This window comes from Natator depressus, chromosome 3, assembly GCF_965152275.1.
Source record: "Natator depressus isolate rNatDep1 chromosome 3, rNatDep2.hap1, whole genome shotgun sequence".
Taxonomy (NCBI): Eukaryota; Metazoa; Chordata; order Testudines; family Cheloniidae; genus Natator; species Natator depressus.
Genome location: NC_134236.1, coordinates 46,298,318 through 46,323,753, shown reverse-complemented (window position 1 = coordinate 46,323,753; position 25,436 = coordinate 46,298,318). Strand labels below are relative to the sequence as shown.

At 41.2% G+C, this 25,436-nt stretch overlaps 2 protein-coding genes across 4 annotated transcripts in view; one reads left to right on the top strand and one right to left on the bottom strand.

Moving 5' to 3' along the window:
* ANGPT2 (angiopoietin 2) overlaps positions 1–2,750 on the top strand; it is a 78,190-nt gene extending 75,440 nt beyond the window's left edge. The window contains exons 8-9 of one of the 2 annotated variants that reach the window (XM_074947795.1): positions 412–542; positions 2,141–2,750. In XM_074947795.1, coding sequence (XP_074803896.1) covers positions 412–542; positions 2,141–2,301 — 292 coding nt within the window. In that variant the 3' untranslated portion in view covers positions 2,302–2,750. The remainder of the gene's footprint in view (positions 1–411; positions 543–2,140) is intronic. The other variant, XM_074947794.1, reaches the window with a different exon arrangement.
* MCPH1 (microcephalin 1) overlaps positions 1–25,436 on the bottom strand; it is a 235,243-nt gene that overhangs the window by 126,968 nt on the left and 82,839 nt on the right. For both annotated transcript variants that reach the window (XM_074947793.1, XM_074947792.1), the window contains one exon: positions 15,990–16,067. In XM_074947793.1, the coding sequence (XP_074803894.1) occupies positions 15,990–16,067 (78 nt within the window). The remainder of the gene's footprint in view (positions 1–15,989; positions 16,068–25,436) is intronic.

Here is a 25,436-nt window from a genome sequence, read left to right as displayed (position 1 = left end):
GGGAGAAAATTAGGTAAAGGATTTAAAAATCCATTAAATAGTATTGCTTGCATTCAATGCACTTTAATATTACAAGTTACTATGGTATTAGTAGTTCTTACATAGAGTATATTTCTCAAGGATTATCAATATATACCTCCATATAATCTCTGTTAATTTCACACAGGTGGAACAAACATCTATAAAAGCAGAGGTGATTTTCTCTCTTCAGTATAATATTATGCTGACAGTGTTACTGTTCATACCAACACAATACCCTTCAAACAAAGTTTATAGCCGTACATTAACAAGAGGAGAACCAAACCGTTGTTTAAACAGGATATTTATTACAAAAAATGTCCTCATTACTGTGTAGATCAACTGTCATTAGCTTCGATCTAACATTTGTTTTTCCGTTCTGCACTTCTACAGGATCCACCTTAAAGGACTTACTGGGACGGCGGGCAAAATAAGTAGCATCAGCCAACCAGGAAATGATTTTAGCACAAAGGATGCAGACAATGACAAATGTATTTGCAAATGTTCACAAATGCTAACAGGAGGTAGGAATGGTTTTCTGTTTCTCAATCTTCCTATTTTTATTGGCAGTAAAACAGTCCATGAGGTAAATAGATGGTAATTTTGACGTATTAAATCCTGACTAGTGACAAAGTCCAAAACTCACGATTGGAAATGCTAGTTCAGTGAGTTCAAATTTACTATTTTACCGTTTCAGACAGCTCAGCTAAAGTAAAAATGAGAGGAGTTAAAATCGGGGGGGCGGGAAAATAGGCCACCATTCTCTCACAACTTGTGCAACAATAAGGCCTGGTATTGTGAAACTGGTATGAGTGGAAGACAGCACAGTGCGCTTCTAAACAGCATGGGAAAGTAGCCCAATGGTCACAATGCCCCCAAAACGAATCAGAAATCATCTTTTTAATCAACAAAATAGTTTCTAATTGTTTAATTAGGCACAAGAAATCTCTAGTGTTCCTGTGGGAACTAAGCATTTTATAGGCTCTTTAAAAGCATGACAATTAGAATGTAGTTGTCATGAAAGAATACATTTCAGTAATATAAAACATTACTTTTTTCCATATTTAAATATAATTTGAAGTGAGAATACATTTACTCAAAGCATACCAAAATTATTATGTAGGTGGATAAATTCTGGATCAATTTTGTTCACAGGTTTATTAACATTACATTTTAGATTGTTTCTGTATCTGAAAGCAGGTTTAACTTCCTCTATAATTCTGCAATCCAGTCACACTTTCTGTAATTTAAATGTTGCTTAAGAGATAACGAGAGTCTCACTCAATTTGCAAAGCAGTGATCTGCTTCCTGACCGTATAGATTGCAAGTCTGAAGGCAGTTTAAATTTATCCAAAGGGAGAACTGGATTATTGCCTTGGAAAACATAGCACTCATATTACCAACAGTATAACAAAAGTGTAAAAATATTGTTTTTACTAATAAAAATAAAGTTTCCCTATTCCTTACTAACAACTCAGGACAACAAGTGAAATTTGAAGAAAAAGATGTGAAACTGAATAAGTTCAGCTACTTTTTTCTCATCATTCCTTTATACAGAGTTTCAGTACTGAGGGGCTCAGAAATAATGCACATCTTTACAGACTTTAAACACTGAAGCAAGCTGAATTCACTGCAAGAGAAGCAATTTTCATTTAAGTAGAAATGTAGGATTTAAAAGTGGAAAATTATATAGTCTTGAGAGAAGGCAGAAGGAAAAAGAGAAAGATACAATATCATGATTATCGTCTTCAAGCCAGATTCTGCCCTTAGATCTGTCACCATCAGCCGCTGAAATATGTCGTAAGTTAAGCTTTTGAGGAGATGACTGAAGCCCTCTCCCTTAACTTACAACCACATCCCATAAAATGCTACAACTCTTACAGCCAAATTTTGTAGTGCCTATTCCTCAAGTATGTTTCTCTGCTATATACATTTCATCATGGTTAAAGTTAGCAAGGAGGAGAGACCTGAAGGCACACAAGTGAAAACTAGGTATTTTAATATTCCTATATTTTTTCTAGTTTCAGGACCAGGACGCTGTAAGGTATTTGTATATACAATTTTGAAAACTGCACTGATAATTTCATTATTTCAGATCTTTGTTCGTTTTCTGTTCTTACAGGCTGGTGGTTTGATGCATGTGGTCCCTCCAACTTGAATGGAATGTACTATCCATTGCGGCAGAACACCAACAAATTTAATGGTATTAAGTGGTATTACTGGAAAGGATCAGGCTACTCTCTCAAAGCCACAACTATGATGATCCGACCAGCAGATTTCTAAATGCCCTTTGCATTGTATATGAATTGTGTATTGTATAGTCTTCAAAGACTACATTTGCCAAACATTTAAACTCACAGCTACAATGTGTCATTTTCCAGCCCAGAAAACATGCACTAGTATTCCGAAGGGATCAATTTGTTCCAATTCTTGAATTGTGATAGTCTTCATCAGTTCAAGCTCACATTACTCAACTAGACACAGCAAAGTCTAAAACATGAAATAATCTGTGTAACAATGCTTTTGGCAGAAAGACTGAGTTAAAAGGCTGTCCAAGAAACTGTCAGACAATTTAAGGACTTTGTTTTCTTGATCGTTTATGTTGTGTGTGTTAGTAAATAACTGGAACTGTGAAAAATATCTAAAAACTTAGTTTTAGAAATGCGCCTTTGTGCTCATCACTGAACTTAATAAAACATTAATATAAAACTCTCCTAACTTGCAATCTAAATCTAGAACTATTTTTCTATCCCATACCTTGTTTGTACATACATATACATAAAACTATATAGTGCCTTGTAATTAGCTCATTGTCATAATTAAAGGATACATTCCTTTGCAAAGGTTTCTAAATAAGGTTTACACTTATTTGGGGCTTTTCTTGCAGTCCACATCAGTTTATTTAACACTCTTAGGAGAAATAGCATCTCCATTTAAGTGCTTTGCATTTATTCTTGGAAAATACTGTGCATAATTGATCACTATTTTAAGGGTTTTTTTAAACTATCAGATGTTGTACTTATTGCCGTTGATATTTTAAAGTACAAACAATCCTGCCAATTATAGTATACTATCGTGTGTTTTATTACATTTTCTATGAAGATTGCACTTTTTCCCCTTTCTAGTTGTTTAATGTATAACAACTGAGAATTAAGTATTACATAATGCTGTTGCCTCACTTAAACATCAGACAACTGCTGTTCTCCATGCAATTAAATATCACCTGGTGATGTTTGTTTAGACCCTTTGTGAAAAATAAGCTAACTTTAATAACTTCTTTAAAACCAATCTGCTCTTTTATGGAAAAAAGGACATGTTATTTCTTAAGATAAATGTTATTACATTTTAGAAAGAGAAAGAAGAGAAACCTAAAAATATCCTATGGTCAGACAGTTTTTCTGTGTGGGAAATAGCTGCATGAGGCTCAGACAATTCTGAGTGTGGTGATAATCTAGGCCTCAATGTAGATCTTTAAGTGAATAAATGGCTTTATTTGGTGATTTTTCCCAATGTTTATTGTAACAATATGCTGAAAAAGTATGTATTATAGTGTATTGACAGAAATGCTAAAATTAAGGTTCAGAAGACACTTCTCTTCTAAACCCTTTCAATGTTTTATAGAAGTCAGACCAAAAAAATAAACTTCTGGGTCGAAATTTCTCATGCTTGGTATCAGCCCCAACACGACAATTTTAGAAATTTTTCATTGACCGCTATTGAACTTTGAGTTCCAAAAGTGAAACAAAAAAGCATGTTTCCGGTACAGAAAATTTTTCTAGATTTTTCTGAGGCTCAGATAACAAAACGTGTTAAAGCATTTTTATTTTTTCTATATGCACATTACATCAGTAATTGTGACTGATGTTGGGAAATGAGTTAAGAAGAACCATATTGTTGTAAATCAACTGCTCTCAAAAAGTTACCCAGTTACTTGCTTTCAGTGGCAAAAACAGACTGCTGTACTGGTAGCAAGTAATGTATCAGAATTAGTCAAGGAGAACAGAGGCAAAATATACATTATGAGACTTATAAAAATAATACTTCATAGTGTTTTATATGAACCCCATGAATTAAAAGTTAATTGAGTTGCCTAACAATTATATTTTGCCTATTATATAAAATACTTAAGACCGTTATTTAAAAATGTAATATTACTTCTATCAAGCTTATAACATTCTTCTTCAAACATACTAAGTCAAAAGATTACTTTGTAAATCACTTCCATAAAACAGCCGTCTCACAATGGAATGATACTTTATCCCCCATTTTTCATTCAATAGATCACCAAAATACTCATAATACTTTTATTCATATGAAGAAATTCAAAAGATATCCTCAACTTCTGAAAGATTTAGGTCACTACCCACAGCAACAATCCATTCTTTAAAAGTGCTCATTAAGGAACCTCTTGGTATCAGACAGCACAACAATGGGTACAGTATGAATGACTGGTCAGTCATTAAATAAAACCATGCTTCCTTGTCCTCAACTATAATCTTCTGTTTGTCTAAGGAAAGTACAGGGACAATATCAGATGATGAAACTAATGCTGATTTAAGGTTTAATTATTTTTTCCTATTAGGAATTGAGTTGCTTGAGTCAGATCTGTAAAATATGAATTCTTGTTTCATAATATTGTTAAAAATTATCTGTTGAGCTGCTCAAAATTTTCAGCACATCTAACAAGCAGACATTGCTGGTCTAGTTTGATTTTCCAATACTCTCAATCATTACCAGGGTATTAACCTTGATCATTACCCCAACCAAAGTCTTAAAATCATCATTCCGTAATTACCATCTCTAATTTTATTTGAAAACTCTGTAGTTTTTTTAAAATCAAACCTTAATGTTTAGACAGAGCCAACCCACAATATTTTGGCACTTGAGGCAGGGAACTCAAATGACACCCCCATGCTCCCTCGCTTGGGACAAAACTTTGAAAGTCTCAGTTCTGCCTTCTTCCTGTTCTACTCCTCTCATGGAAATGCTCTGCTAAAGTACCCTAATAAAGGAGAACTAACAACTTAAAATGCCTTGTTCAAAAATTTTAAACAACACTTAACTTTCAAACTCCTGAACAGCAAATGTCACTTTTCTTGTCTGCATAGTAAACACTGGCATTTTTATCTGTTTGAATAATCAAAGTGGTGCTTTCCATGCCTTCTTGGTTGCAAAGATTTGAACTGCTTCCTGTGGAAGGTCCACAGTCTGGGCTAGCTCATGCTCTATTGAGATTGTTGCAAGGCCGACCAGCCTCACCTGTGTCATCGTGGAGCGTAGATATGTTTTTAACAACTTCAGCTTGGAGAAACTGCGTTCTCCACTGGCAACTGTTACAGGAAGTGTTAGAAGTATGCACACAGCAACAAAAGCGTTTGGAAAGAGGGTGGTCATCTTATTTGTGCACAGATATTGAAGAACAGCCTTTGGAGTTGATCCTGCTGAAATGTATCTTGAAAGGGCTTTCAGTTCATCACCTAAATCACTCACATCAATATCGCGCATGTCATCATGTGTCAACACTGTCTCTAGTGCCCTGCATTGCTGGTGTAGGTCTTCTTCAGGTATAGCGAGGAGTTTTGGAATATCATACAACAGCCCAAATATACTGCTGTGTTCCTTGAGCTGCATGAAAAGTTCTTCAACTGGCTGTATTACATAATCCAGCACCTGGTTAAAGAATTCAACTTTGAATTGTTGTTTGGGGTCTCTTATGGGATTATCCCGTGCCTCATAATCAAAATGTCGTCATCTTCTTCGGTGACTCTTGTATTCTTGAATGGGTGGGAAAATAGCTTCCGTGTGAAGTTCCTGTGCCAACTTCTGTGCACTCTTCAGAACGTTTTGAAATCCCTCATCTGACCGGTAAGACTGTAGGTATGACTTTGTTTTGTCCAGTTGTTCCATTGCTCCAGATATATCAAGGTCAACACCTTGGAGTCTCTTGCTTACAACATTTATTTCAAACAGTATGTCATGCACAACACTAAGCCACACAGAAATTTGAATTTATGTATGTTTCTAGTGATTTCATTTCCCTCTGCCACTGTTATCCCACGAACAGTTCCTGTCATAGCATTATCCTCCATAATGGCAACTATGGCATCATCTATCTTCCCAATTTGGTGTTTGGTAGGCTTTTATCACCTCCACTCGACTTTCCAATCGTGTGGCACTCAGTGGTTTCAGTGTCAGAGAGGATGTTTCCAGATGTTGCTTCAAAATTTGCCATTGATCAGTTGATGCAGAGAAAAATATATAGATGCTTTGAATTACATTAAAAAATTCAGCAGCCTCAGTAGAAGCTGATGCTGCATCCCTGACCACCAAGTTCAATGAATGAGAAGTGCATGGGACAAAAAAAGCTCGAGGATTTAACTCTCAGATCCGTGTCTGCACTCCTCTGTTCTTTCCTCTCATGTTGGCACCATTATCGTAGCCCTGACCTCTCGTGTCAGCTATCGCAATTCCCGTATCTTCCAGCTTTTTAAGAAGCACATTGGTCATACAAGCTCCTGTAGTATCATAGAATATCAGGGTTGGAAGGGACCTCAGGAGGTCATCTAGTCCAACCACCTGCTCAAAGCAGGACCAATCCCCAACTAAATCATCCCAGCCAGGGGTTTGTTAAGCCTGACCTTAAAAACTTCTAAGGAAGGAGATTCCATCACCTCCCTAGGTAACGCATTCCAGTGTTTCACCACCCTCCTAGTGAAAAAGTTTTTCCTAATATCCAACCTAAATCTCCCCCACTGCAACTTGAGACCATTACTCCTTGTTCTGTCATCTGCTACCACTGAGAACGGTCTAGATCCATCCTCTTTGGAACCCCCTTTCAGGTAGTTGAAAGCAGCTATCAAATCCCCCCTCATTCTTCTCTTCCGCAGACTAAACAATCCCAGTTTCCTCAGCCTCTCCTCATAAGTCATGTGTTCCAGTCCCCTAATCATTTTTGTTGCCCTCCGCTTGACTCTTTCCAATTTTTCCACATCCTTCTTGTAGTGTGGGGCCCAAAACGGGACACAGTACTCCACATGAGGCCTCACCAATGTCAAATAGAGGGGAACGATCACGTCCCTCGATCTGCTGGCAATGCCCCTACTTATACATCCCAAAATGCCATTGGCCTTCTTGGCAACAAGGGCACACTGTTGACTCATATCCAGATTCTCGTCCACTGTAACCCCTCGGTCCTTTTCTGCAGAACTGCTGCAGAGCCATTCGGTCCCTAGTCTGTAGCCGTGCATGGGATTCTTCCGTCCTAAGTGCAGGACTCTGCACTTGTCCTTATTGAACCTCATCAGATTTCTTTTGGCCCAATCCTCTAATTTGTCTAGGGCCCTCTGTATCCTATCCCTACCCTCCAGCGTATCTACCTCTCCTCCCAGTTTAGTGTCATCTGCAAACTTGCTGAGGGTGCAATCCACACCATCCTCGAGATCATTTATGAAGATATTGAACAAAACCGGCTCCAGGACCGACCCTTGGGGCACTCCACTTGATACTGGCTGCCAACTAGACATGGAGACATTGATCACTTTACCTTGAGCCCGACAATCTAGCCAACTTTCTATCCACCTCATAGTCCATTCATCCCGCCCATACTTCTTTAACTTGCTGGCAAGAATACTGTGGGAGACTGTGTCAAAAGCTTTGCTAAAGTCAAGGAACAACACATCCACCGATTTCCCCTCATCCACAGAGCCAGTTATCTCGTCATAGAAGAGATTTAGATTAGTCAGGCATGACTTGCCCTTGGTGAATCCATGCTGACTGTTCCTGATCACTTTCCTCTCCTCTAAGTGCTCCAGAATTGATTCCTTGAGGACCTGCTCCATGATTTTTCCAGGGACTGAGGTGAGGCTGAGTGGCCTGTAATTCCCCAGATCCTCCTCCTTCCCTTTTTTAAAGCTGGGCACTACATTAGCCTTTTTCCAGTTGTCCGGGACTTCCCCCGATCACCATGAGTTTTCAAAGATAATGGCCAATGGCTCTGCAATCACATGTGGGATAGCTCAGTGGTTTGAGCATTGGCCTGCTAAACCCAGGTTGTGAGTTCAATCCTTGAGGGGGCTGTTAAGCTGATCAGGGGCAAAAAATGGGGATTGGTCCTGCTTTGAGCAGGGGGTTGGACTAGATGATCTCCTGAGGTCCCTTCCAACCCTGTGATTCTGTGATACAGACATCCGCCAACTCCTTTAGCACTCTCGGATGCAGCGCATCCAGCCCCATGGTCTTGTGCTGGTCCAGCTTTTCTAAATAGTCCCGAACCACTTCTTTCTCCACAGAGGGCTGGTCACCTCCTCCCCATGCTGTGCTGCCCAGTGCAGTAGTCTGGGAGCTGACCTTGTTCGTGAAGACAGAGGAAAAAAAGCATTGAGTACATTAGCTTTTTCCACATCCTCTGTCACTAGGTTGCCTCCCTCATTCAGTAAGGGGCCCACACCTTCCTTGACTTTCTTCTTGTTGCTAACATACCTGAAGAAACCCTTCTTGTTACTCTTAACATCTCTTGCTAGCTGCAACTCCAGGTGTGATTTGGCCTTCCTGATTTCACTCCTGCATGCCCGAGCAATATTTTTATACTCTTCCCTGGTCATTTGTCCAATCTTCCACTTCTTGTAAGCTTCTTTTTTGTGTTTAAGATCAGCAAGAATTTCACTGTTAAGACAAGCTGGTCACCTGCCATATTTACTATTCTTTCTACACATCGGGATGGTTTGTCCCTGTAACCTCAATAAGGATTCTTTAAAATACAGCCAGCTCTCCTGGACTCCTTTCCCCCTCATGTTATTCTCCATGGGGATCCTGCCCATCAGTTCCCAGAGGGAGTCAAAGTCTGCTTTTCTGAAGTCCAGGGTCTGTATTCTGCTACTCTCCTTTCTTCCCTGTGTCAGGATCCTGAACTCGACCATCTCATGGTCACTGCCTCCCAGGTTCCCATCCACTTTTGCTTCCCCTACTAATTCTTCCCAGTTTGTGAGCAGCAGGTCAAGAAGAGCTCTGCCCCGAGTTGGTTCCTCCAGCACTTGCACCAGGAAATTGTCCCCTATGCTTTCCAAAAGCTTCCTGGATTGTCTGTGCACTGCTGTATTGCTCTCCCAGGAGATATCAAGGTGATTGAAGTCTCCCATGAGAACCAGGGCCTGCGATCTAGTAACTTCTGTGAGTTGCCGGAAGAAAGCCTCATCCCCCGGTCCGGTGGTCTATAGCAGACTCCCACCACGACATCACCCTTGTTGCTCACACTTCTAAACTTAATCCAGAAACTCTCAGGTTTTTCTGCAGTTTCATACTTGAGCTCTGAGCAGTCATACTGCTCCCTTACACACAATGCAACTCCCCCACCTTTTCTGCCCGCCTGTCCTTCTGGAACAGTTTATAATCCATCCACAACAGTACTCCAGTCATGTGAGTTATCCCACCAAGTCTCTGTTATTCCAATCACATCATAATTCCTTGACTGTGCCAGGACTTCCAGTTCTCCCTGCTTGTTTCCCAGGCTTCTTGCATTTGTGTATAGGCACTTGAGATAACTTACTGATCGTCCCTCTTTCTCAGTATGAGGCAGGAGCCCTCCTCTCTCACGCGCTCCTGCTCATGCTTCCTCCCGGTATCCCACTTCCTCACTTAACTCAGGGCTTTGGTCTCCTTCCCCCGGTGAAGCTAGTTTAAAGCTTTCCTCACTAGGTTAGCCAGCCTTCTTGCAAAGATGCTCTTCCCTCTCTTCGTTAGGTGGAGCCCGTCTCTGCCTACCACTCTTCCTTCTTGGAACACCATCCCATGGTCAAAGAATCCAAAACCTTCCCTCCGACACCAGCTGCGTAGCCATTCATTGACTTCCACAATTCGACGGTCTCTACCCAGGCCTTTTCCTTCCACGGGGAGGATGGACGAGACCACCACTTGCGCCTCAAACTCCTTTATCCTTCTTCCCAGAGCCACGTAGTCTGCAGTGATCCGCTCAAGGTCATTCTTGGCAGTATCATTGGTGTCCATGTGGAGAAGCAGGAAGGGGTAGCGATCCGAGGGCTTGATGAGTCTCGGCAGTCTCTCAGTCACATCGTGAATCCTAGCTCCTGGCAAGCAGCAGGCTTCTCGGTCTTCCCGGTTGGGGAGGCAGATAGATGACTCAGTCCCCCTGAGGAGAGAGTCCCCAACCACCACCACCCGCCTCCTTCTCTTGGGAGCAGTGGTCGTGGAACCCCCAACCCTAGGACAGTGCATCTCATGCCTTCCAATCAGCGGAATCTCCTTCTGTTCCCTTCCCTCAGATGTATCATCTAGTCCACTCTCTGCATTAGTACCTGTGGAGAGAACATGACAACGGTTACTTACCTGTATCTGCGTTGCTAGTACATGGATGCTCCCCTTTCTTCTTCTGGAGGTCACATGATGCCAAATTTCTTCACCGTCCTCCTGTCCCCGCAGTGCAGCCTGCTCTGAACCTTCAGAATGTTTTCTCCATAGAAGCACATCCTGACGTCTGTCCAGGAAATCTTCAGTTTCTTTTATGCAACGCAGGGTCGATACCTGTTGCTCCAGACCTTGAACCTTCTCTTCCAATATGGAGACCAGCTTGCACTTTGTACAGAGAAAGTCGCTTCTGTCCTGTGGAAGAAAGACAAACATGGCACATCCAGTGCAGGTCACAACAGCTGAACGCTCCCCATCCATATTACTTTTCTTCTACGAGCTTCCTCAGGAATTGTAATAACTACTCAGAGAAGCCGGCAAGATGTAAGCCTCAGTGGGCTCTCCCCCGGCGAACTCCCAGGCAAACTCCCTCTGTTAGCCTCTCTGCTGTTCGCTGCTCAGCTGGTTCACAGCTGACTGGCTTTTTATAGCAGTCAGGCCCACTCAAGGCTCACCTGGAACAAAGCACTCCCAATTCACACTTTTCAAACAACCAGTCAAGCACACGGTCAAAGTGTCCCCACAACAGACACTCAGATACTCACCAACACAGCCTCCTTAATGCAGCCCTTAGCGTACCTCCTCTCAGGCAGATCCCAGGCAAACTCCCTCTGCTAGCCTCTCTGCTGTTCGCTGTCATCAAAGTCAATGAATTCTAGAAAATGCTCTCCGACAGTCACCATTGAAGGGACATTTTCACTAGGTTCGGTTGTTGTTACAGAACGCACCATTCAAGTCATTTGTTCCATATGGCTGATGTCAGATGTGCAGTCCAGAATAACAGAGTAATATCTTGCTGACTTCAGATCTGCCACAATCTTCTGTTTGACTTTTGTTGCCAGTAACTGTATGATCTCATTTTGAATTCTTTTTCCAAGGTAGTGGTGTGTGTACATTTCTTGGGTGGTGACTCTTCTTAGATGCTCCTGGAGTACAGCATCAAGTTCAGCCATCAGTGCCACAATTTTAAGGAAGTTTCCATTGTTTGGCATGAAGTGCCATGCAGTGCTAGGTTTTGGTTAACGAGCACGCTCACAATGAGCACAATGAGCCTTTTCAGAACATTTTGCCAGTAAAGAGACTCTGATGCAATCTTCTCTTGATGCTGATCATCTATGGTGGCCTTTAACCTTAGTCTCATCTCAAGCTCTTTCCACCTATGGAATGCTCTCTGGTGATTTGCTGCCTTCTCATGTAGTAAGATTTCTAGCCAGATTTTTCCAGTCCTTTGTTCCTGTAGAACCCAATATGGCTGGAACATTAGACTGGAAGAGTTTGCAACAAAAACGGTATGCAGCATTCTGTGTTTTTGAGTACATAGGCCATGGACTCTCCACTTTGTCACCATTGGGGATTTCACGCCAGTAATGTGTTGGATGGAAACATCTATTTTCATTGTCTTTGGGCAACATGAAGTTTTTCACTTGCTGTGGCCCATGCAGTAGAAGGAAGTCCCTCAGGCTACTGCTCAAGTGGGTCCACAGTCCTGGATCATCTAGACTTAAGAACTAAACTCAGCAGCAGCCGTTTCTTGCACCTCCACCACACTCTTCTCTGATCTACACTTTTCTTCAGGAATGTGCATGGTTACATCCATTTGAGATGGAGATATGGATGCTGCAGTAGCTGCCAGGTCACCTGCACTCTGACTAACTGGAAGATCAGGCATCTCCTCACCACTCTCATCCTCACCGGGGCCGGAAGGCTCACCGTGAACATTTGTGTCTATGTATCTCAGGATCTTCCTGCTTAGATGGAAAAGCTTCCTTTGCTTTCTTTCTTTTTCTGAATGCTGCCCCAGAAGGGCGTTTTCTTCTTTCACTCATGGCTGCTGTTCCGTGCCAACTATAGTGGCTCTCAACACTCAGTTGAAGGGGACAAATAAGCAGGCTGGTAGCAGGGCCTGAGTGAGGGAAGATAGGTCCTTAAGACGCTGCTAACTGGCTCCTGCTACTTCAGTTGACTGCCTGTTGTCCTCAAGTGGATTCAGGGAAGCAGCAGGAAACAGGAAGTTCCCAAAGAAGCTGGTGTTCATCAGTCCAGGGTCCTGGGGGTGCTAGAGAGGTACATAAGAGGCTCCTCCTCCTCTCTCTCCCTGCAGCTCCTGCTGCTTTCTGTTATTCCCTCTCACCTTTTCTCCTGCCTGCCTGTTATGTCTCTTGTGCCCTCCTTCCTCCAGCACAGCACTCCACCATCTCTGTGCATCTAGAGCAGAGAGAGTATGTATGCACCAGCAGCAGACACAATTTTCTATACTCTGGGTCCTAGTGGCACTCCCCTCCACAGTCTGACACCTGAGGCGGCCGCCTCAGTTCGCCTCATGGTAAGGCCAGCTCTGTGTTTAGAATTCAATTAATCAATTTTAGATGCCTTTCTAACTAAATAAGATTTCATGGCTTATTTAAGGTGCAAACTATAACAATGCTGGTTCTGGCAGGATCCAACTGAGAGTGCCAATTCAGGACAAATTGCTTAAAGTAGGGCAGTTACAGCCCAAGGCTGAGGTTTCTATGCACACCAAGGCAAACCAAACCAGCCAAACAGAGAAGACTTTGGTTTTACCCCACTGGCTAACCACAAGTCACACAAGCAATTCCCTTAGACACCACCAGTGCCACTCGTTATGGGGACAAATGGTTATGAAAACCAATACCCCAGTAAAAGAAAAAAGGTTCTCTCGATCCCAAAGGACCAAGCCCCAGACCCAGGTCAAGATACAAATCAGATCTTACCCACAAATCACGCTGTTACCAATCCTTTAGAATCTAAAATCTAAAGGTTTATTCATAAAAGGAAAAAGATATAGATGAGCGCAAGAATTGGTTAAATGGAATCAGTTACATACAGTAATGGCAAAGTTCTTGGTTCAGGCTTGTAGCAGTGATGGAATAAACTGCAGGTTCGAATCAAGTCTCTGGAGTACATCCACAGCTGGGATGGGTCATTCATTTCTTTGTTTAGAGCTTCAGTTTGTAGCAAAGTCCCTCCAGAGGTAAGAAACAGGATTGAAGACAAGATGAAGATGAGGCATAAGCCTTTTATAGTCTTTTCCAGGTGTAAAAACACCTCTTTGTTCTTACTGTGGAAAATTACAGCAAAATGGAGTTTGGAGTCACATGGGCAAGTCCCTGCATACTTTGCTGAGTCACAAGGCCTATCTGCCTTCTCTCAATGGGTCAATTGTATAGCTGATGGTCTTAATGTGCCATCAAGCAGGCTAGGCAGAGCTGACACCAACTTGTCTGGGGTCAGAAGCATAGCATAAGTTTGAAATACAGACAGTATAGAGCCAATATTCATAACTTCAACTACAAAAATGATACACACATATAGACAGCATAATCATAACCAGCAAACCATAACCTCTCCATAGACCCCTTACATGATAACCTTTATACAATATTTGCTGCAAATATATAACAGTGGTTGCAACAATGATCTATACAGTTACAGATTATATCAATAACGTCACACAAACGCTATCTAAAAAGACTATACAGGTGTCGGATGAGGCAATGTCAACCATCCAGTGACTTTTACCACAGCCTGCAGTGACTGCAAGAAGCAACTACAAAGTAGTAAGAGTGCCTTTTCCTGCCTCCTTCCCCAACAACCTTCAAAAGCGTAAGCATTCTATATTTCTCCATTCCTATTCCTATGAGATATAATAAGAAAAGGGAGGGAACCCTTTTGAGAGCAACTAATTACAACAAGAAAAATTAAAACACCTTGAGATGGGAATGTTTGAAAAGATGATAGATTCACTTATTCACAGATAAAGTACAACACAGACAAAAACAAAACTAACTCTCTGCACAGCCCTGATGTGCCTCAACCTGCCTTTTCAATGTTCCCCAAGCCTTCCCATTTTTACCGAAGGAATGAAGGTGATAAGCAGATATTAGACATAAGTGAAGAAGTTAACAAAAGGCAGAAATCACTCTCAAGGGGTTTTACAGAATGTTGTGCAAAACTACTGATAACATGCCAAGTTATTAACAAGAAAAAGGGTTTAAAAGAAACAGAAAACCCTACAGCCTTAAGCTAAAATCATCTGACTTTCTCCCGCTTCTCTCTTCAACATACTCTATGAACAATGATTGACACAACAGAAGCAGCACACCTACCAGGATAGAAAACAACATACTAGTTATTTGCTGCCCCACAAAACATCCCTCTACCTCTCTCTGAAAGGACTCTTACATTAAATAAATCTATAAATGCATCACTAGTTTCTTTTCACAGTCACACAGTCATTTTAGAATAACTGTTGTATTTTATCTACACTATAATAGCATGTTATTTAAAACCAAAGAGAAACCCTTATCTTGGAAACGTTTGGGTAAAACGATTACGAATGTAAAAGGGATTTAAAAATCCCAAGTTCAAAAAATTGTAGTTAGGAAAGTTCAATCACCAGTTATATGTTCTCTCATCAAAATGTTTGAAACACTATATGAAACAAGTAGCTGAAGAAAATATCTCTTACACAGCTAAGACAAATTGTAAACCCTTTTGTGATGCGATCAACCTGCTTGTATTAAAGCCCAAAATGAATTTACTGCTTAATAACTTCAGACAACATGAAGTGGGGGTGTACCTGGAGATAGCCTAGTATATACAGGTAATAAAACTTTCTGCACAAATGCTCAAGTCATTGCTGGGAAGCTAGCATTTAAGAAGAACTGCTCTGTATTACTCACTTACTGGGTTGTGAAGCCCATATCGACTTTAAGTTCCTGAAATCCATTCAGTGGAAAAAACAGTAATGTAAGCAGCATCTGGAACAGAAGTATTAAAGATGTGGCCTGTTGCCTTTTCCCACCTTATGATAGTCTCCAACTGAGACACGAGCACAGCAAGAAATAAGACATGATACTACAAAACTCAAGAACGTGCATATTTAAACATGAAACTTAGCCCAGGTCTAGACTACAAACTTACATTAGTGTAACAGTATAACATTGCTGAGGGGTGTGAAAAATCCTCACTCCTGAGCGAGGCAGTTATAGCGACCTAACCACCACTGAAGACAGTGTTATGTCAGCAGGAGAGTTTCTCCCATCGACATAGCTACTGCCTCTCCCAGAGGTAGATTAACTATGCTGATGGGAGCAGCTCTCCTGTCAGCAAAGTAACGTCTTCACTAAAGCTGAAGTAAATTCTAAATGAATATCCTGTGTTCTGTATAAAGAGAAAATGAAATGAAATAAAGCTTATATTTCATATACTTTGTAACATACTTTGTAACAAAAGCCACTGCAGCTTTTTACATGTAGACCTGCCCTTATTTACTCAGAAGTTATTCAACAAGTGAATCTCTTTCTAAATGTTTACATGTACCACAGGTTTTGCATACTGCTCCTGAAGGAAGACTGGACAAGAGTGGGGAGAGAGAGTGCAAGTGAGCGAGAGAGAGCGAATATGTGTATCTATATTTTTTCTAATAAAGACACTTATTCACGAGAGCCAGTCACCATTATTACCCCCAACTTCTATAACTGTTCATTTAACAGAGAAACGAATGTAAGTTCACAGAGGAACATTTAACTTACAGGAGCTGCAGGGAAATTGGCTGACAGTTCGTATGGTTCCTCTGAAATCCAATGTCCACATTCCAAAGACCACAGTACCTAAAATAAAGTTAAGTAGTAAGTAGATACTTAAAACTCCATTGTACTTTTTAAGAGGCAATAAAACAGCAGCCACTTTGAAAACATAACTAAAATTAACAATGAAGTTAGAATAGTTGGTTACACTTTTTTTTTTTAAACCCAAATCAAATGTTTTCCTGCAGATTAATAAGAGGTTTAAAAATAAGAATTTGTGGTTGCTTACTTATAGTCTCTTTTCTTCAAAAGGAATACGTCCATATATCTTCAGTGTGGATAATCACCTGTCTGTAGGTTTAGAATAAAAGCTGATTGGATGGCTGATAAGAGACTAGCCCTTGTCTTCTGGAGACCCCCTCAGTTTTGAGATGCTTCCAAAGCTAGCCTCTCTGGATTGCGAAACAAAAAATGAATCTCTCATCCTGCATCAGCACCTTGCAAAAATAATACTCGAAGAAAAATTTAACTACTGCAGAGAACTTCAAACAGATCTACCTTTTTAGGGAGGAACAGATCTGTGGGCCTATTCCTTCAAAAAGGGAAAATTTTCAGGTAAGCAACCACAATTTCTCCCATTGTCTCTCTCAGGGCTAGGTCCACAGATCTCTGCGTGGGATTTTCTCAGCAGTGACAAAATTCCTAGAGAGAGAACAAAATAATGTCACTGAAAGAAAGGATTTCCTTACCCTAAGGAATCACCAGTGTGCAGAAGCCACATGACAAAGGCTGCGTCACCTGAAAACTGAATATCTATCTTGTAAAACAAGGTAAATATACACAGGGAGGACCAAGCTGCAGTTTTACAGATTTCATTGCAACCAGCCTGTCCTTTCTCCACCCACGATGCCACCACCACTTGTACTTTAAATAGATGAACAGTGAACTCTGATGCCCATTGGAGAATTGAATCCTTTTGCTCTACATGCCTCAGCAATGCATCAGCGTATCTTCTCAGATTGATGATTTAGATGCCTTAGCACCTCTTTTTCTTGAAATAAGACCAGTCAGTCTGTTTTTCTTATGCTCAGTCCTTTTCACATTAAACTTTAAGGCCTATCTTACATTCAACAAATGCCATAACTTCTCCTTTGGGTGAGAAGGATGTGGACAAAAAGAAGACAATGAGATCCCTTGTGCTTAATGAAAAATCAAATACACTTTTGGAATAAAGGTGGGATCCATTCTCAAAACCACCTTATCTTTGTAAAAAATGCAGCAGGATGGATAAAGCTCCCAACTCTAACATCTTTCTTGCTGAAGAAGTGATAGCAGTCAGAAGAGTCGTTTTGATAATCAAGTAAAAAGGACACCTGCATTATGGCACTGAGTACAACGTTCAAATTCCAAGATGGAGATCTAGGCTGTCTTGCCTGGGTGGGGAAGGTAGTGCCATGAAGGCGATGAGCTCTCTCGCCGCCTCAAAGGTCTCCGGTGTGAAGGGCAGCTCCAAAGCCTCTCCACGACTCTCCCGAGGAGGGGAGTCCTGAGGAGCTGGACTCGACTGACCCCTTGTCGGTGCAGGAGTCAGCAGTGCCGGGCTAGGTGATGCCACACTTACTTGGCCCAAAATGGGTCTCATTGCGCCAGAGTCCTTCCATCCTGGCCTCGGTGTGGATGAGCACCCTCTGTCCAGCTTCTTCTTCTTGCAGGGCCCCAGGGACTGGGGAACAGTGCCGTGCGTCTGTATCAGAGTCTTTTCTCAGTGACAAAGTTTCCTTTGTCAATGTCGGAGCACTGCGCACCAACACTGAGGTATTAGGCATCAATTTGGCTGAACTCGGCTCCGAGTGGGGGCAGTGGGCAGCCTCCATCAGAAGGATCTTCAACCGTTGGTCTCTTTCTTTTTGAGTCCTGGGGCAAAATCCCCTACAGATTTTGCAATGGTCCTTCTGATGCGATTCCCCCGGCACTTCAAGCAAGAAGTGTGGGGGTCACTCCTGATCATAGGCTTGTTACAAGCTGCGCAGGGTTTAAACCCCCGGGATCAAGACATGCCCCGGCACTAAGGGATGGGGGGGGGGGTAGGGAAGCAGGAGATAGCCCCAGAACAATTCCCTACTGGAATCCAACTATATAATGACTAACTACAACTATTAACTAACTGATCAAACTATTTACAGAAAGACAGTCTGAAGACTACTAGGAAGGCGGCTTGCCAAAGCAAGAGCAAACGAGCTTTCCAGCTATCCATCACAGGCAGTAAGAAGGAACTGAAGTGGTGGCGGGGCCCTATATAGATGCCATGGAGGCACAACTCTAGGGGGCACCTGATCCAACCCGACAGGTACTGCTAGGAGAAAAACCTTCCGGCTACTGTGCACACAGCATGCACACACCTCATTGGAATCAACATGAGCAAGCACTCAAAAACTTAACTTACAGGAGCTGCAACCTGATATCAAAACCATCTTGTAAAAATTCCAGAACATGAGACACTTTCGTTACATGGTGCTGAGTATAGATTCATAGAAACGTAGGACTGGAAGAGACCTTTCCTCAGCCTCACAGACCACTCAGAGTAGTTATCAATGGTTTGCAGCCAATGTTTGGATCATTAACTGAGTCACTCAAGTAGACCCCCTCCTTGGACGGGGACCTGCCTAGAATAGGAAAGGGTATACCTGTATCCCCTTCTGCCTGAGAAAAAGCCACCAGAACAATGAGAATTTTTGAGAACACTCACAGGTGCAGATGACAGTCTAAAATAGAGCATTTTGCACTGCAAAATGATCAGTCCTATGAGCAAACTTCTGAAATCTCCTGTGTGCCTGGTGAATATAGGCTTTCTTCAAATCAATTAAAGTAATCCCCTGGCAAATCGCCACTGATATGGACTTCATGAACATGATCCTTATGAACTTGTTCTGGTGTTTTAAGTCCAACACAGCTCTGTCCTCCTCCGATCTCCTGGGTACCAGAACAAGAGATTGAGTAGTGACCAGAGAACATCTCCATCTCAGGAACTATACTGCACTGATTCACAAAAGATGATCTATGGCCTTTAGCATATCTTACCTCTTTTGCAGATTTGATGATACTAGTGAAAGGGAAAACGACAATTCACAATCTTTTAAAATTCTGTGATGTACCATTGTTAAACCACATCCAGGATCCAAGTGTCTGATGTGGAGAGGGGCCACTGGGTCCTTGAACTTTAATAGTCTCTCCCACAGGTGTTGCTTGTCAGAAGTCTCCTGACCATAGTACAACATTGTTCCTAGAGTTGGAATTTGCACTGTGGAAAGACTGGTCTCTCTCCTTTCCGGGCTTAGACTCGTTACATTTGCTTTTGCCGTAGTGTTGACTTCTATACTTAGAGAAGCCACAAAAAGGATATTTAGACCTGTAAAAATCTTTAGACTGGGATTTGGAGTTAGGAAGGTTCTGCAAGGTCTTTGATTTATCTGAGGAACTTTTGTCTAATGGCTCCCCAAATAACCAAGCTCTTGAATATTTAAAAAAAATCAAGAAACCACTAATGTGATTTTTGCCTCTATATAGCCCTTCCAGGAATGTAAACAGAGGGGCTGTCTGGTCACCTCATTGGAGGCCATGCTTAGTGCTGAAAACCTCAAAGCATCTCTGGTTGCATCAGCTATGAATGCTGAAGCCACTGAGATTTTCTTTAACTCTGAACCTAACCACAGTGATTGCTTAGCCTTCTGGCAGTCTGACTAGGCCAATACTGTTCTTGCCCAACATGTTGCCACAGCAGAAGCCCTCGGAGAGAAAGATTACAGCCTCAAAATGTATGATGCGGTGATATTTCAACTCTGCAGGCATTGGATTCTTTAAGGAAAAGGTCCCCTTCCATTTGGATAGCAGTCTCTTTGACTAATGATGAAACTGCCCCATCCACTTTGGGAAAAGACAAAATCTGCTTTGCTATGGTGCATGTTGTAGAATTTTATCTCACACCTGGACAATGTCAGACTTTTGCCAAGGTTTCCCATTCAGCCTTAATTCCTCTTTCCAAAAAGACATGAAGGGGGAATGTGTGGTTCAGCTTAACCTGTTGGAATATACTTTTTTGTAATTTCTGTATCAATCCTCTCTTCTTTCTCCTTAGAATTTTTTCTAGCAGGCTCATCGGATAGAATACCTAAGTATCTAATAAATCTTTCTCAAATCATTCAGCTGGAAAAAAATCCTATTGATTCGCTTCATCCTGCGATTCAGATTCTGAGATTGAGAGTTCACCACACTCCTGTGAAGAACGTCCTGACTTTCTTCTTGACTTCTTTTTTCTTCCCTTCGATTTAGATTCAACAGATTTCCTAGCCTTTTTTTTTTCTTTGTTGATACCCATGAAGATAAGGATGAAAATGAATTAAATGATGATGAAGGACCAGACAACAAATTCTACTCCTTTTATTATGATTTTTCTTTCTGAGTATGAAAACCCTGTGTGAAGAGCCTTTAGCTCTGGCATCCTCTGGGGATAAGTCAGAGGAACTGCTGTCAACTGGAGGACAGGCCAGTTTTCTCAGTTTCTGAGGTAATTTCTTGAACCTTATTTGCCCTTTTTAAAAAATTTTCTCCTTAAGGGAGTTGGGGATTTGGAACCTGGGTCAGATGAGGAGTCCTGTGAACCTCTTCTGCTAATAGGTACCTCTTTATCTTTGTCCTTTAGAGAGAGAATAGAATGCCTGTGATGGGACACTGTAGCTGCTGCCTGGGTATCTGAGGTAAAGGAGCTTTTTGTGCTAAATCCAGGGGCTCCCTAGCCCAAGAAGTAATTTCTTCTTGAGGGGGAGAGTCCCTTCTCCCCTCTGTGCAGAATTCCTGACTTCCCATGGGGAAAGAGATTTAATTGCTTGAAAAGGGAAGGAAGGGGTGGGGAGTAACGAAACCTGCACTGCAGGAAGATGCACACCCAAAATCGTCTCACCAACCACTCCTTGCTCCACCTGTAATGGATTCAGCCAGTCTCACTTATGGTTTCCCCATGCAGGGCTGCTGCCTTTTCATGCAACCACCTGAAAGGCTCTCAGTTTTTCCCATCATCCCCTGAGACATTTGTGGCCTGGTTGTCAAGACTCCTGGGGAATCAGCCTCCTAAGTCTGGCTAAGGTGGCCAAAGTGAAACCTTTCTGACCAAGCGGCTGGAGTGCACAATGCACAAGCCTCTCCTTCTGCACTCTGGCAGAGATAAAAAGCAGGAGGAACACAGCCTTGGTCTCCTATTTGGACCATTCTTAGCCAACCTCCTATTACCTGAGCAGTCGTGGGGGGTGCAGGAGTGCGAGAGGTCATAATTCTGGCTAGAGACAAACCACCTCTTCAGGCTTTTTTCCCCACCGTTCTCTCTCAGTTGGTGCTGGATTCCACTGCCTGCCAGTGGAGACAGAACAAAACTCAGGGGGTCTTCAGAAGGTGGGGGCTTGTCCCTTGTCAGCTGTCCAATCAGCTTTGATTCTGCCTCCCACAGTTACAGACAGAAGACAACCCCACTGAGGATCTGTGGATCTAGCCCTGAGAGAGAACTGCAAGTCTGCATTAATGATTTAAATGCTACTGAATACCGGTTATGACACAAGACAAGTAACTGAAAAAGGATCATTAAGAGACTGAAATTGATGCGTAATGTGGGATATTACCTGAAAATAACACTGATGGGGCCATGTAGTGGGTTTCTGTGCCCACAGGCTACCATTTTTTTAAGGATCCCATTGCTGTGCTTGAAGTCAGGAGCACACCATGTTGTGGTTGACACTACAATATTGAACACGCACAACTCCTCCCCACCTTGAAACTATCTGATTTCATACCTCCTCACTTGAAAGGAAGTTTTTAAAGTGCTTCTTACAAAGTGTGAATCTAGAATGACAACTGACCCTATAATATATTACCTTCCTTTTCAGTCTTTCCCATTAAAAAATTAGACACTTTTCATTTGTTTTTGTGTTAATATTTTAAGAGGTTTTGTATTTTTACGTTTTTATTATATTTATTTTTATTCTAATGAACACCCTTCTGAGTGCTTTCGTGAGGTCCCTATCATTATTATAGTAAATATTTCTCTAATGCTTTAAGTGTGAACAAATCAATTCAGTTCTTCATTAGGTAATATTAGGAAACAGTCCTAAGGACAATATACTTCTCCAAAATAAAAATCTAGCTCTTCAGTTTAATAATGCAAAATTGTAAATTTAAAGATTTTTCCCAATAAATTATTACAATTCTATATCATATTGAAATATACGCAAATGTCATATGCAACTAATTATATTAATGGGGTTTAACCAACTGCACTATGTAATGACAACGTATCTTATTCCCTTAATTTATACATACCCTAAAAAACACTGAAATCCTATTTATATGGGTAAATCTGTCAATGCTCTGTCCATATCTTGAGTTTAGAAAGATCATAAATTATATATCACCCCATATAAAAACAAATTAGAAGACCAAAGTTTGTAAAGTGAAACACAGACTCATAAAATAAAGAGTTTCCCTGTAACCTTAACTCTCTTCCAGATGCTGGCGCATTATGATACAGTCTTAAGTGGCACAACGACATACTACTTTTCCCTGCAGGGCCCCTAACTCATTCAGTGTGCAAAATGGATGGTGCTCAGTGCACAAAGCAGCTGCTTAACATGTATTTTTATCCGCATTGTCAAATGCAAGCTTCAGGCTTCACACACCATCTGACTCTTGCATTGTATAAGGCAGGTGTCCTGAGGACTTACTTCATTTACTACACAAATAAGGTTAGGCTTCTTCCCTATACAAAACTGCTTCATTCACAATTCAACCTACAGAGTAAAATGAGATTGAGGTCATGTGGGGGAAACATAATATGATCTTGTAATTTAAAACTATCATACATAACCCATATTACACAAGGTGTATATGCAACGAGGAAAGGCTCCATTTCACTAATTCCCTCCCCATCATCCTTTGGGAATTGTATTTACTGTAGCACTAAAAAAAAAAAAGGCTAATAATGATACAGCGTAATGGCTAGCTGCATAAAATAGACCAAAACAACACCATTTATATTCAAGGATCTTGGCCATTCAGAGTTTCAGAGGTAGAGTTTCAGAGCAGCTGTGACACTTTCAGCAGTTACTTCAGCTTTCTGTTCCTAGTAGGGCCATTACAAAATGATTAGATAAGGAGTTAAAAAAAATATTGTATTTTAACATCACTCAGTGACATTTTCCCTGCAGAGACAGTCCATGTTTCAAAAGAGACACTTCCGCTACCTGTCGCAGAAATAGTCTACTCCTAATATGGTAAATAAATGGGCAGTATACTTTGCCACATCTCTAGAAACTTACTCATTTTTACAGATTCTTGAAAATGTTATATTTTCTGGATTACATCAGTTTCATAGGACTTTAGAAAAAAATCAGAAAACACTAGACAAATTATAATCAGTTCTTGAAAACAGTTTACCGTTAAACCTATTTACCTGTGGCTAATAAGACATACAGTTGAGAAGCCTTACTAATAGTGTTCAGGAACAATGTCTTGGAGAGGAAGCCCATCCCATCTACATGATAGGGAGAGAATAATGAAATTCCTACCAGGGTACTAGCCCCAACCCCTGCAATTTTTCATATTAGCCTTTGTATTGTACGTGTCTGAGAATGCTGAAGCACAGATACACATTCTGTTGAAAGGAAGGACCACCGTGCTCCATCCTATTACCTCGTCCTGAGTCATGAATGTCCCCACTCTAGTATTGAATGGCTAACAAGCTGTTTGCATAATTTATTTATAAATTAATGCACTCTTGCCACAATTCAATCATCTCTCTCTCTCTTTTCAGAACGTTTAAGTTCCACAATATCCCTCCAGTACTTCCCATTTAGCAAGGCTTGAATGTGGACCAAATGGGCACTCATCCACAAGGATTACAGTATAGTTCATGCATTATTTAATTCAATTAATTTCAAGTGCTTTCGGCAGTTTCCATAGCAATAAGAATAAAATCTGAATGGAAAAGTATATATGTACAAAAAAGGGCCATCTGAATGTAGAAGGTAAATCTCTGTGTCCCAGCCCAATTCTCATTCTGGCAAATGCCTACATAGTCTTCCTGCCATTTCAAGCAAATGGGGTCCATTTCTTTCTGTTATCATTTCTATGCACAGTTAAAGTACTCCCAAAATTCATCCCAGAACAAGTTGAATTTTATTGGTGCATGAAGTTATTCCTGTGGATAGTTTTATATATTTTAGATTTAAATTTATAAAATTTCTGGGATCCTGTAAAAAAGAGGTTCTACCTAATCCAAGATGTTAACCGTACTATAAACTATAAAACACACTACACTGAAAGATGCCATAACAGATCTCACATCTGATATGTTGATCCTTCAAAATGGTACTGGCTACTGCCCGACAGGGTATTGGACTAGATGGACTATGGGTCTGATTGAGTATGGCAACTCCTATGTTTCTAAAGAGGAGGTTGTGGCACCCTGTACCTCATGTTCACCACTTTTGTATGGTTATGATACATTTTGTACAAAGCATGCCTTGTGAGGTATCATTTGAAAATTCATGATCTACTGAACATTGTTGTTCTGTTAACATGTGTACACCATCATTGTACACATAGTTACTCAATTTTGCTTTAGGTTTGTTACTGAAACAAGTTGTGAGTCTGGAGAACGCCCACAGACCACCTCCACAGAAATAACAGAGGACTGTAAACAAAGGCCTTGCATGTATCACAAATGTCACGTATACAGAAGGTACGAGCCAGAAATTTACAATTCACCTGAGAGATGCTTTCAATCTCATGTACACAAGAGATTGCTTTATCTACACCCCGGGGGGGCAGGGGGAAGGGTGTGTTCCTCAACAAGGAAGGTATAAAATAAGAGACAATGGCTTCTTCTCCTCCACCCTGCACCCACAGAGAAAGATCCTTTAGAAAAACAAAGAAAAACCTTTGAACTGGAGTAGTCCTCCCAGGCTGTAAGGAGACCCAGCCTGTGAACTAAGAAAAATGAACTGTGAACTACCTGTAGCATCTGATAGAGTGAGAAAGTTGCTTGCTTCAAGTCTTAGTTAGCTTGGTAAATTTAGGAATTAGATTGTGATTCTATATTTTATTTCTTTTGTAACCAATTCTGACTTTTATGCTTTTATCACTTATAATCACTTAAAATCTCTCTCTCTCTAGTTAATAAACTTGTTTTAATATTTTATCTAAACCAGTGCGTTTTGACTGAAGTATCTGGGGGAATCTCTACTCAAGTAAACAAAGGCTGTTGCATGATCATTTCCATTGATAAAATGACAAACTAATTAATGAGCTTACTCTGATCCAGGAGGTCTTGAGCAGTGTAAGATGCACAATTCTGGGGTGCAAGGCTGGGACTGAGGGATATGCAGGTGTTGCCCTGCGTTAGTTTATGAGTGG